General features: G+C 41.3%; 1 protein-coding gene across 1 annotated transcript in view; it reads left to right on the forward strand.

Moving 5' to 3' along the window:
* LOC122215621 (ER degradation-enhancing alpha-mannosidase-like protein 2) overlaps window positions 1-14,139 on the forward strand; it is a 128,030-nt gene that overhangs the window by 90,573 nt on the left and 23,318 nt on the right. The window contains exons 4-7 of the mRNA XM_042931137.1: window positions 6,208-6,423; window positions 6,637-6,747; window positions 8,558-8,597; window positions 11,978-12,083. Coding sequence (XP_042787071.1) covers window positions 6,317-6,423; window positions 6,637-6,747; window positions 8,558-8,597; window positions 11,978-12,083 — 364 coding nt within the window. The 5' untranslated portion in view covers window positions 6,208-6,316. The remainder of the gene's footprint in view (window positions 1-6,207; window positions 6,424-6,636; window positions 6,748-8,557; window positions 8,598-11,977; window positions 12,084-14,139) is intronic.

A 14,139-nucleotide genomic window follows, 5' to 3' on the forward strand; every position in this document is an offset into this window, starting at 1 on the left:
CATCCATGTCGTTGCACATAGAACTTCCTTCCTTTTAAACGGTGAATAATATTCCATTGTATTTATATCACGTGTTGTTTATCCATTTGTGCATCAGTGGACACTTGCACCACTCCCACTTTTTACCTATTGCTTCCATTTATTTTATAGTATAGAATTATTATTGTTTTGAATTGCACATCAAGGATGGAGACCAGTTTCAAGGCTTGAGATCTCAAAGATTGTAATCTGGCCCAGGGCCTGGGACTGACCGAACTATGACACCACCTGTGGTCACTTCTTGACTCTGTACTTTTGCCTAAATACACCCAGGATGGTTAGGTTTCTCTAGGCAAATTTAGCCACGGGTCTGAGTTCACTCGGAACACGAGCATTGTAAAACATGTTCCTAGGGCTCTGACTGAGGAATCAGTGTTCTAAATGCATGGACATGCTGGAGACAGTGGAAATCCAAACATTTCTACAAAGCAACAGATGGAAAGTTTCCCAGGAATAAAACTAGTTATCTCTTGGCAGACCCAAAGTACATAGTGCACAAGCTTTTCGCTGGGAGTTGGGAGAATCTGCTTGAACCACATGGCCCCAGATGCTAGAAAAGGAATTCTCAGTGCTTGCTTTGGCAGCACATATACTAAAATAGAAAAGGAATTCCCAGAGACTTTCTTGCTAAAAGTAGTCAAGAGAACTGGGTCAAAAGAGAACTAAAGTGTCTTGACTTCCAGCTTCGGGGAGTTGAACTCTTTTACTCTCACTTTCCAACAAAAAGGAAAGGAATGTTGAATGTAGAATCATATGAAGCTAAGGCAGAAGGGCATTGTAGAAGTCAATCAAATCTCTACTTTTCTATTCTGTATTGGCCTTTTATCTATGCCTTTGTGATTAATTTCATCAATGTAGGATAGACTGGGTCCAAATCTTGCCTCTACCACTTATTCAGTGTGAGGTGGTTGTTACTAAATCTCTCTCCAGTTTTCAAAATCTGTGCTTTTATTTTTTAAAATCTGTAAATGGTGATAATAATACTGTCTCAGAGGGTTGTGGTGATGATTATTGGTGTTGACACATGTAAAGTACTAAGAACAGTGCCTGAAACATAGTAAATTGCTCTATAAGTGATTTCTATTATCAATATATTTTTTAATATAATTTATTGTCAGATTGGTTTCCATACAACACCCAGTGCTCATCCCAACAAGTGCACTCCTCAATGCCCATCACCTACTTTCCTCTCCCTCCCACCCCCCCATCAACCCTCAGTTTATTCTCAGCTTTTAAGAGTCTCTTATGGTTTGCCTCCCTCTCTCTCTGTAACTCTTTTTTCCCCCTCCCCTCCCCCATGGTTTTCTGTTAAGTTTCTCAAGATCCACATATGAGTGGAAACATATGATATCTGTCTTTCTCTGACTTAGTTCACTTAGCATAATACCCTGAGTTCCATCCATGTTGCTGCAAATGGCATGATTTCATTCTTTCTCATTGCCAAGTAGTATTCCATTGTATATATAAACCACATCTTCTTTACCGATTCATCAGTTGATGGACATTTAGGCTCTTTTCATAATTTGGCTATTGTTGAAAGTGCTGCTATAAATATTGGGGTACATGTGCTCCTAGGCATCAGCACTCTTGTATCCCTTGGATAAATTCCTAGCAGTGCTATTGCTTGCTCTGGAAAACAGTGTGAAGTTTCCTCAAAAAATTAAAAATAGAACTCCCCTCCCTATTATCAATATATTTTGGGCATTTTCTTATTAGCATTATTCTGGTTATTATTCAGTTGGAAAATAGTTAAATGCCATTTGGAGTGTTGTCCTACAGTTTTACTCTGCTTTATGATTGTTTCTGGAAGAAAATTCTGCAGCTGATGCATGTGGAATTCTGTTTTCCAACTTTTTTTTTTTACAGTAACTCTGCATGAATCTGTTAATATTTTCCTTACGCTGAGAGGCAGCCTCATTCTCTAATTTTTCAGATATGAAAACTGAATCCCCACAAGGGAGAACTACTTGCTCAAGATCACACAGAAATGATGGCTAAACCATACAGAACCAAGGGCTTCTGACCACTAGTCCAAAGCCTATTCTGCCTGGCACAGAGACCAAGAACATTCACCTTGGGAACTGATACAATCTGAGCATCCTCAAACTCTACTCACCCACAGGAAGACGTGAACACTCTATAATTCCAAATATTCTCCAATAGACACCTTTCCTTTTTACCCAAATTGCAAGCACTTCAAAAGAAAGGATTGTGGCTTGACTACTTTGGACTTTTCATTGTATGCCACACACTGTCCTTCAAGTTCTTGAGGGCAGAAATTATTGCCTATAACACCTTGGATTAATAAGGGTAGGGGTGCCTGGGTGGCTCAGGTCATGATCTCATGGTTCGTGAGTTTGAGCCCCATGTGGGGCTCTGTGCTGACAGCTCAGAGCCTGGTGCCTTCTTCGGATTCTGTGTCTCCCTCTCTCTCTTACCCTCTTACTCGTGCTCTCTCTCTCTCTCTGTCTCTCTCAAAAAATGAATAAACATAAAAAAAAGGGGGGGCAGATGCTCTGATACTATAAACCTGAACGACTCCACCAAAAAAAACCCTGCTAGAACTGATAAACAAATTCAGTAAAGTCTCAGGATACAAAATCATTGTACAGAAATCTGTTGAATTTTTATACACCAGTATTGATGTCGCAGAGAGAAAAATTAAGGAATCAAATACATTTACAATTGCATCCAAAATAGTAAGATACTTAGGAATAAACCTAACCAAAGAGGCAAAAGGCCTGTACTTTGAAAACTATAAGACACGGATGAAAGAAATTGAAGATGACACAAAGAAATGGAAAGACATTCCATGCTCATGGATCAGAAGAACAAATATTGTTAAGATATCTATGTTACCCAAAGCAATCTACACATTTAATGCAATCCTTATCAAAATACCAACAGCATTTTTTACAGAGCTAGAACAAACAGTCCTAAAATGTACATGGAACCACAAAAGACCCCGAGTAGCAAAAGCAACCTTGAAAAAGAAAAGCAAAGCTGGAGGCATCACAGTTCTAGACTTCAAGTTATATTACAAAGCTGTAGTAATCAAAATAGTATGGTACTGACACAAAAACAGACACATAGGTCAGTGGAACAGAATGAAAAACGCAGAAATGAACCCACAACTGTGTAGTCAATTAATCTGCAACAAAGCAGTATAGAATATCCAATGGAAAAAAGACTTTCTCCTCCACAAATGGCATTGGAAAAACTGGACAGCAACATGCAAACGAATGAAACTGGACCACTTTCTTACACCATACACAAAAATAAACTCAAAATGGATTAAAGACCTAAATGTGAGACCTGAAACTATAAAAATCCTTGAAGAGAATGCAGGCAGTAACTTTCTTTTTTTTAAAAGTAGACTCTATGCCCAGTGTGAGGCTTAAACTCATGGCTCCAAGAACAAGAGTCACATGCTCTACCGACTGAGCCAGTCAGGTGCTCCAGGCAGTGATACTTGCCATAGCAGCTTCTTTCTAGGTATGTCTCCTGAGGCAAGGGAAACAAAACCAAAAATAAACTATTGGGAAAAATAAACTACATCAAAATCAAAAGCTTCTGGGGTCCCTGGCTGGCTCAGTGTCGGGAGTTTGAGCCCCACCACTGGGTGTAGAGATCATTTAAATAAATAAAACTAAATAAAATAAAACAAAAAGCTTCTGCACAGTGAAGGAAATAATCAACAAAACTAAAAGGCAACCTATAGAATAAGAGAAGATATTTGCAAATGGCATATGTGGTAAAGGCTTAGCATCCAAAATATATAAGGAACTTATAAAACTCAACACCCCAAAAATGAATAATCGAACTTAAAAATGGGCAAAAGACACGAATAGACATTTTTCCAAAGAAGACATACAGATGGCTGACACATGAAAAGATGTTCAACATCACTCATCATCAGGGAAATGCAAATCAAAACTACAATGAGCTGTCACCTCACACCTGTCAGAATGGCTAGAATCAACAACACAAGAAACAAAAGGTATTGGCAAGGATGTGGAGGAAGAGGAATCTTCTTGCACTGTTGGGGGGAATGCAAACTGGTGCAGCCACTTTGAAAAAGAGTATGGAGTTTACTCAAAAAGTTACCTTGTATTACTCAAGTCGAACCTAAATGCAATCACAAGTGTCCTTATAGGAGGCAAGTGGAGGGGGTAGTGAGACACACCCACAGAGAAGGAGACGGTGATGTGAAGACAGAGGCAGAAATTGGGGTGATATGGTCACAGGCCAAAGAATGCCAGCAACTTTCTCTTCTCCAGGAGAAGCTGGAGAGGTAGGGCTCCCCTTGAGCCTCCAGAGGGAATGTGGCCCTGCCAACATTTTGATTTTGGCTCAGTAAAACTGATTTCAGACTTCTGGCCTCCAGAACTGAGAGAGAATCAATTTCTGTTGCTTTAAGTCACCAAGTTTGTGGTAATTTGTTACAGTAGTCACAGGAAACTAATAGAGTGCCCTTGTGCTGTTATCCAAGTCTCAGTTTACTGTTGCCTCCTTTCCCTACCATCTGGCCCTTCCAAGAAGAATTTCCAAAAACATCCTAATTTTTTTTTTTTTTTTTTTTTTTTTAGTGTTTCCTCTTCCCGGCACTATGACAAGCACTTTAGCTCACTGAATCCTTATAATCCTGTTGGGAGTGGAGGTACTGATATTATTCCTATTTTACAGATGAGTAAAATGAGGCTCAAAAGACAAAATGATGGGACCACACTCCTAATAGGTGATGGAGCTAGTAGTAACTCCAAGTGAGGTTTGTTCAATCTAAAGCCCACAGTTTAAACCTCTATACTGTACTACCTCAAGCTGTCTCCGTGAAGTCAGAGTTTTAATTTTATTTTTTTAAATGTTTATTTATCTTTGAAAGAGAAAGAGCACGAGTGGGGAGGAGCAGAGAGAGAGGGAGACATAGAATCTGAAGCAGGGTCCAGGCTCTGAGCTGTCAGCATAGAGCCTGGTGTGTGGCTCGAGTTCACAAACCACGAGATCGTGACCTGAGCTGAAGTTGGACCCTTACGTTACTGAGCCACCCAGGTGCCCCCAGAGTTTTACTTTTCATATCGACTGATGGCATTTGGGGACATCTATCTGAGGGATATTTTTAAGGATGATGGACCAAAGGAGAACAAACTCACCTTCATTCCAACTCAAAGGAACTTAGCTGCCACTTCTATTTGGCTTTTCAGCAAACAGCATGGCCATCCTAGCATCACAGATAGCTCAAGTTAAAATGATCTCATATATCCATTTGCCCAAACTCCTCATTTTTTAGATGAGAAAGCTGGGTCCAGATAAGGGGACAGGCTTGCCCGGGATTACATAGAGGCTGTAAGTGGTAAAGTTGAAATTGAAGTCCAGATCTCACTTCAAATCCAGGACTGATTCTACTGCACATCACACTGCCGAAACTCATGGGTGTTGCTATAAACTAACCATAGTCTGGGAACTGACCAAAATCTGGGAAATTGCCAAAAGGCAAATGGAAAAATTGGTCTCAAACCTCTCAAAGCTATAGCGCCCCAGGGTCTTCATTCTCATCTGGGATGCTCTAAATGCCTGCAACCACTGAGATGATCCAGGGGTTTGGGAGAGGGAAGCTTCTGAGTTGGGATGGAGACTGAAGAGACCATACTTACGTGACCTCATCCGAAATGGGAGGAAAGAAATGACAAGAATTCGTCAATTCGTAGAACTTAAAGGGATTTCTGGAAATATTGAGTAGCAGCTTTGGACAAATAAATGGAAGTAAGTTGTACCTCACACAATCATCAGGGAACTGCCTTGGGAAACTCAATATGCCTAATAATGGTAATGTCTGAACATTATTCATCCATTCTTTATATACGTCCACTCAACGTTGAGTCCCTGTTGTCCTGTCTTTATGTCTATAAGGAGGTTGGAAAAAAAAATAATGTATTTAAAGTATTCAATACAGTCTTAGTACACAATAAGCGCTTAACAAATGCTGTTACTAAAACATTAATTAATCATAGTATCTGTGGTAGCCACTGTTTTTCAGCCACGTTGATTTCCACTTCAGAGACTGTCCCAAGATACTCTTTGCCGACGTTCCGCCTCCCATTGTATCCTGGGACTTGTAGTCCGGAAGTGGGTGACTGATTTTTTTTTTTTTTTTTTTTTTTTTCCCCCCAGCGCGCAGGCGCAGTGGCGCGGATTCCCGGAACAACCCGCAGAGGCTCCCAGGATGAGCGGGTGGCGGTGGCTGCTACCGCGGCGGCGGCGCTGACAGGACACGGGCTCTATGCCTTTCCCGCTGCTTGTCCCGCTCGGCCTCCTGTGCGCGCTGCTGCCCCTGCACCATGGTGCGCCAGGTCCAGGTGGCACCGCGCCCGACCCCGCCCACTACAGGTGAAAGGGGTCAGGCTCCTATCCCTTCCAGAGTTGGGGAAGGGGAAGCGCAGACCCGGTCCCTTTCCTTTCCCAACGTTCTAGGACTCCCCCCGCCCCTCCCCTCCGACACCCCGACCTGCTCAGACCCCGCCACTGGGCTCAGGTGGTGATTCCCATTTTCCGCTCTATTCTTGTCCTTTCCCCTGCCTCATTTTTCATACCCCAAACCAGGGAGCGAGTCAAGGCCATGTTCTACCACGCCTACGACAGCTACCTCGAGAATGCCTTTCCCTACGACGAGCTGCGACCTCTCACCTGTGACGGGCACGACACCTGGGGCAGGTAGTGCGAGTGGAGGAGCAAGGGGGCGGCTGGGGTCTGGCAGTATGGTTCCTAGGCGGGCGGGTCACTTGGGGCCGGTGGCTTCACGGTCTCCTCGCCAATTCCAGAAAAGCTAGCGAGGGTGAGGCTACGTTCCCTCCAATCCACCAGGATCCACCCAGCCTCCTGGAAAGTTGGATCCCACTGTGGAAAAAGCCTGGGTTAGCCTGGTGGACTGGACCTTTGAGCTCCAACCATGACAGTACCAGGCACCAGCCTGGGGACTTGGACAAACCTCTGGAGTCCTAGGCTGTCGAGGAAGGTTTCCAAGAAATCAGAAGACCCAACCCCTTCATTTTGTAATTGGTTAAACTGGCCCAGGAGGGGATGTAACTCTTCAGAGCATTTGTTGGTGTAACTGAAACACACTCCCCCATTGCCCTCACATTACTGACTGCTTCTTGAGATTTCAGCTCAAAATATCACCTAAGTATTAGCTCCCTTAACTACCCACCCCCTACAGGTCACTCTCACAAATCACCCCTTTTATTTTATTTTTTTATTTATTAGCACTTCTCACTCTCTGATGCTATCATTTTCACTTGTTTGTTTTTCTTACTTCCACTAGAATAAAAACTTATGAGGTGGAATTCTTTGTCTTGTTCCTTGCTGAGTGAAAGATCATTGCGTTTAGCTGAGGATGACATTGATTAAACACTGTGCTAAGCATTTTACTTGTGTTTTCTCATTTAATTCTCTCAACACCCCTAGGGGTTAAGTGTTGTTTTGTCCATTTTACAAATGAGTATGCTAAGGATTGGAGAAGTTAAGTAATCAACAAAATGTGTGCTGGTTTTCTTTCCTTTTTCTTTTTTTTTCTATTTAGTTGGAAAATATATATAAGCAAAAGGCAAATTCAAACAGTAAAAAATCATATACAATAAAGTAAGTCTCTTACATACCCTAGAACTCCAACCACTATTAACTTTCTTGTGTATCCTCCCCAAAATATTTTTGGTTTCTACCATCATATGTGTATGTGTATCTTTTTAAATTAACTCTTTAAAGTCATAACTTACATGTAATAAAATGTGCCCATTTGAAGCATCTAGTAACCACTATCACAGTCAAGATAGAGAACATTTCTGTCATCCTAAAAAGTTCTCTGTGCTGCTTTATAGTTCATTCCTCCACCACCACTGGCCCAAACAACTGCTGATCTGCTTTTTGTCTATGTATCTCTTTTTGAAAATGCAGATATAAACATACCTCACTGCCTATTCTATCCTTTGTCTTTTTTCATTTAACGATATAATTTGAATATTTTAATATTAGCCCATAGAACAATAGATAACAATTTTTTGTTACAACTTCATAGTTTTGCTCTGTTTAAATGTACTACAATTTAATCATTCTTCAACTGGTATATTTTGTGTTATTTCTAGCTTTTTGCTTTTCTAAACAGTACAGCCATGAGCATTCTCAAGCATACAGCTCTGTGCACATTGAGATAAATTCCTAGATGTGGAAAAGCCTGTGCTCTTAGCCACAATCTTATACTGCCTCCCCATGGCAGAGAAGAACGCCAGTGAATATAGGTGATATGTTTAACCACAGTTGAGCTACATCAGCCCATCCTCCCAAGTGCATTAAATGGGTCAGAGCTTCTTGGTAATTTTCACTAGGGTTTTTCTGTTGTAACTGGAAACTGGGACGGGAAGAGTCATCACTGTGCCTCACTTACTAGTTTTGGGGGTATCTGATCTGGGGCAACCTTCATAGCTTGTGTTGATTTTCTTACTAAGCAGCTGGAATTTCTGTCCTTTTACAGTTTTTCTCTGACGCTAATTGATGCCCTGGACACCTTGCTGGTAAGTGTCTTGATTGTTCCTTTACCTCACCATGGTTGTGCAACCAATATCCTTCCTCTTTTGGCAGCTTGACTGTGGGCGAAAAACAAGTTCTTCACTTGGGCCTTTTATTTTCATCTCCGTATTCCGAAGCTTCAGATTCTGGTTGCCCAGCTAGATAGAGGGAAACGATGAATTCCAAATGTATTCAGGGTCATTTATTTAGCAGATGTTTACAGAACACCTGTCATGAACACAGAACTGTGATAGGCCTGTATAACTCTCTGGGGGATACAGAGACTTTGAGACCCTCCTTGTTTTCAGAGACTTACATTCTAAACATAAATGTGGTGTTTTGTTTTTTTTTTTAAGTTTATTTATTTTAGAGAGAGTGAGTGAGTGTGTGCATGCATGCTCAGGGGAGGGGCTGAGGGAGAGAGAGAATCCTAAGCAGGCACCACACTGTCAGCGCGGAGCCCACTGCAGGGCTTGATTTCACGAACTCTGAGATCATGACCTGAGCTGAGATCAAGACCCAGGTGCTTAACTGACTGAGCCACCCAGGTGCCCCTTCAGAGGCTTACATTCTAATTGGACATGTTCAGTGATAAAAATAGCAGTGACTAGTTAGTGTGTTATGTGTAGGGCTTGTGCTAAGCACTTTGTGTGTATTATCTTGTTTAACCCTTCTAACAACCCCATAAGGTACATCCTTTACTCCTTCTTCAAGTCAGGAAAGCTATTGCTTAGAAAGGTAAACTGGCAGGGGCGCCTGGGTAGCTTTGTCGGTTAAGAGTCTGACTCTTGGTTTTGGCTCAGGTCATGATCTCGGTTTCGTGGGTTTTAGCCCCACATTGGACTCAGCACTGACATTGCGGAGGCTGCTTGCAATTCTCTGTCTTCCTCTTTCTCTGCTCTTTCCCCACTCATGCTGTCTCTGCCTCTCTCAAAATAAATTTTGAGAAGAAGTAAAATGGCTTGGCCAGGGTCCACAGCTATGAAGTAGCAGAGCTAGGACTTGAGTTTAATTCTGTAGGACTCCAAGTCTTAATCATCTTCCTTAAAAAGGCCACAAGAGAGGATTTAACAACTTTATCCATATTTCACTATTTCTGGTCTGTCACCCCTTCTCATTTTTATATAAATTAATAGTATTTACATGGTTATGATCACCTTGAAGATATAATTTTTCTTTTTTTATTTTTTCTTAAGTTAATTTATTTTGAGAGAGAGAGAGAGAATGAGAGTAGGGGAAGGGCAGAGAGAGAAGAAGGGAGAGAGAATGACACTTAAGTTGGGATCTGAAAGAGAAGCAAGTGTCAACTAGGGAAGTGAGGGAGGACAGAGTGTTCCAGGCAGAGGGAACAGCCTGTACAGCCTGTACAAGGGCCTTATGGCAGGAGAGAGTGTGGCAAAGGCAGTGAATTGAAGCGGGGCCATTATGTCTGGGAGGTGGAGAAGGAAATTCAGGAAGAAAAGTGGAGCCGGGGGTCTGGTTGGGGACCAGATGATGGAAGCCCTTGTTCACTGTGTTAAGGATTTTGATTTCTAATTTAACAGCAATGGAAAGCCACTGAAATATTTGAAGTAGAGGGCAGGAAATGCTGAGATTTCTGTTTTGAGAAGATTACTAACTGCAGTGTGGAAAAAGATTCATGTAATCATTCAGTAAACATTGAGTAATTGCTTCATGGGCTGCGCTTGGCACCCTGGGGGAATGCAGGAAAGAATGAGGCTCCTTCCCAGGCAAGATTCTCTTCATGTGGAAAGAAATAGGTGCCCTAAGAGTTGTGTGGGTAAAGTTATTGGAGTCTTTTAACGGACGAAGAGGGTTCCTTTTAGCTGGAGGGATCAAAGGCTTCCTGGAGACATGACATTTAGACAGTCAAAGATAGATTGGATTTGGAAATGGGCAGACACAGGATGGAGGGATTTCTGGTAAAGGAAAGAGCATGTCTGAAGGCAAGAAAGTGGAAAATAGTGGTTATAGTTTTCCTGAAGTAGATGAAGATAGGTTAGATGAAGATGAACAGCGAGAGACATGGTCAGAAAGGTAGTTTGAGTCCAAATCATCGAGAGCCTTGAATGCTGAGACAGGATTGTTTTGGTTCCTTGTTCAAACCAATATAGACAAAGAAGGGAATTTACTGAGTCAGATAACTAAAAAGTCCAGGTAAAGGCTGGCCTCAGAATCAGCTGGATCCAGGCATATGAACAAGTCTTCACGAATCTTTCCATCTCCTATCTCTGCCTTCTTTGTTAGCTGTGTTCTCAGGCGCTCCTTATGCTGGCAGAGTAGCCATCAGTAGTTCCAAACTTACTTCCCCTCAGTCAGGAACCTGTGTGGGGGGGAGGAATCAGCCCTTTTGAATTAATTCCCGAAATTGAGTCTCATTGATCTGGCTTGGGTCACACACTCATTCGTGAACCAGTCACTGGCCAAGGGATACAGTCCAGTGGTCCAGATCAAGTACCCATTCTTGCTACTGAAGGACTGGGGTCAGCCTCTCCCAAACTGCAAGAGTGACTGTGGAAAAAGAGTGATATCTCAAATTGAGGCACTACTATCAGAATAAAAGATATCAGAATTGCATTTGGCTGATGGTTTAAATGAAAAGGGTTTAATTTTCTCAAGTAAAAGAAAGTCTGGAGGTAATTTCTAGCATTGGGTTGGCTGTTCAGTGATGCCGTCAGAGACCCAAGCTCTTTGTATCTTTCCATTCTACTATCATTAGAGTATTGGCTTTCATTCTGATGCTTAGTACCTCATGGTCTAAAATGGCTGCCACAGCTCTAGATGTAAAGTCTGCTTTCAAGGCAGAAAGAAGAAGAGTAAACACCACGCCAGCGGTATCTGTCCCTTTTTATTAGGAAAACACAATCTTTCCCCAGAAGTACCCCCAGTAGACTTCTCAAGGCTTAGCATTGGCTGGGTAACACATTCACCTCTAGCAGCAAAGGAGGCTGAGAAAGCAAGTATCTGGATTTTCAGCCACCACCTTGGGAACCTACCAGGGTAAAGGAGATTGGGAATCTGTGTTGGGCCAACCAACCTGCAGTGTTTTCCACAAGGATGAATGTGACCAGAGAAGTTTAAAAACAACAGATATCTGCTGCAAATGTCAAAACTATGCAGTCTACAGTCTCTATTGTTTCCACTAAATGGGTACATAAGGACTCTTGAATTGGTAACTAAGAATTGACTTAACCAGTCTCTTGGTATTGGGTCTCCATGGTTTCTAGATCTCACTGTTTCCTTCTCCTGTCACCAGTACTAGAACAGAAACTATAGATCTTAGTTGAATAAGTGATGGCCACACCAGCATAGGATCCCAGACTCTCGATCTTCAGTGCCTTCAAGCCTCAGAGAGCCTCACTGTCAAGACCTTCTTCTCTTCCAGATTTTGGGGAATGTCTCAGAATTCCAAAGAGTGGTTGAAGTGCTCCAGGACAATGTAGACTTTGATATTGATGTGAATGCCTCCGTGTTTGAAACCAACATCCGAGGTGAGGGCTGCCTGCTGGGGTTTTGGAAGAAAAGAGTGTGGAGTTTTTGCCTCTGTGTAAACCAAGAGGTGGTAAATAGAATCTTAAGGGTCAACTCTGCCAGGGCACTTGGCCAAAACCAGTGACTGAAGAGAGATCTTTTTTCCTCCTAGAGGGTGGGGTGTGGAGGTCTCAGTATCCCCCACCAGCTTCAGACATGAGCAGGGGGCAGAGAAGAGACTGGAAAGAGATGTGCCAGAATTACTCACATATTTAACATGTATTTGGTGCTAGGCATACAGCCATGAACAAGAAAGATGTAATCCTCGCCTTCTTGGAACTTATTGCCTAAGAAGCGCTACCCAATAGAACTTTCTGTGATGACGGAAATATTTTATATCTGTGTTGTCCAGTGTTGTAGCCAGTAGCTGCACCTGGCTAGTGAACATTTGAAATGTGTCTACTGCAACTGAGGAACTGAATATTTAATTTCATTTAATTTTAACAAATTTAAATTTAAATAGCTACGTGGTTCACGGTTCATGATTATATTATGTAGTGCAAGTCTAGGGCATTAGTTTCCAAAACTTGCTGCCCATCAGAACTATTTGGGACCTTTTAAAAAGTTGAATTGTGGGGCACCTGGGTGGCTCAGTTGGTTGAGCATTGACTTTGGCTCAGGTCATGATCTCATAGCTTGTGAGTTCGAGCCCCACGTCGGGCTCTGTGCTAACAGCTCAGAGCCTGGAGCCTGCTTCTGCTTCTGTGTCTCCCTCTCTCTCTGCCCTTAACCCACTTGCATTCTATCTCTGTCTCTCTCAAAAATAAATAAAAATTTAAAATAAATAAATAAATAAATAAAAGTTGAATTGTCTAGGTTTCAGTCTAAACCTAATGAATTTGGATTTCTGGGTTGGGTCCTAGAATCAATATTTTTAGCAGGTTTCCAGTGATTCTCATAAAGCTACTACAACCCTTATTTGCAGTGAACTCCTAGACCACCAGTGGCTTAACAAACTGTCACTTCTGGAGGCTGTTATTTTTTGCCCCCTCATTTTGCTCATCTTTATTTTGTACGTATTTTGCAATGAAACTTGTATTACAGACATGTGATAACAGTTTTTTAAAAAATTAAGGAACAAAGACAGCATGATATAAAATCCTGGTTTAGGGATCAGATGGGAGTTTGAGGCCATGCTCACTGCTGGCCTCAAATTTTCTTCAGAGCCCAATTTATCTTCTGTAAGCTAAGATTGCCTTATACCTTTGTTATACCTTATACCTTTGTTGCTGATATGAATATTTCTTTATTGCTGATATGAATATACCAGCATATGTACATGTATACATATATGCTGGTATATTCATATCATATGTATATAATTATATATATTTATATAATTATACCAGCTTTCTTTTGGTTGGCATTTGACTGGTATCTTTTTCTACTCTTTTACTTTCAATCTTTCTGTATTTTTATGATCAGATATATCTTTTATAAATTATATATTATATTTTGTTTGTTTACCCATCCTGACGATCTTTTAACTCAAGCATTTAATCCATTTACATTTACTATAATAACTTAGGTATTTGCATTCATTTCTGTGGTTTTATTTTGTGCTATTTGTCCCATCTTCTCTGTGTTCTTTTCATCCTCTTTTGTGTGTGTGTGTGTGTGTGTGTGTGCACGTGCCTTCTTTAGGTTGACTTTTCTCCCCCTTATCCATTTTCCTCTTATTAATGACTATGCTCAGTATCTGACTTTTTAAATAGTTTCCTGGAAAATTTAACAAACATTACAAATTTAACAAACATTACGGAATTAATGAAAATCTTTATTTTCCTGAATAGTACAAAACCTGGCTCTGAGAATATCCTGACCCACATGCTATAGATTATGTATTTTAGTTTTTTATCTTAAGCCCTCCATACATTATTGCTGTTCTATACATTTGACATTTTAGATTTACTTCTATATTTACTTGTATATTTCTATATTTATTTCTTTGGCCATCTTTCCTACCTGTGTCTCAGACTTTACATCTGTGATCCCTTTCCTTCTATCTGAAGTACT

This window comes from Panthera leo, chromosome A3, assembly GCF_018350215.1.
Source record: "Panthera leo isolate Ple1 chromosome A3, P.leo_Ple1_pat1.1, whole genome shotgun sequence".
In the NCBI taxonomy this organism is placed as follows: Eukaryota; Metazoa; Chordata; class Mammalia; order Carnivora; family Felidae; genus Panthera; species Panthera leo.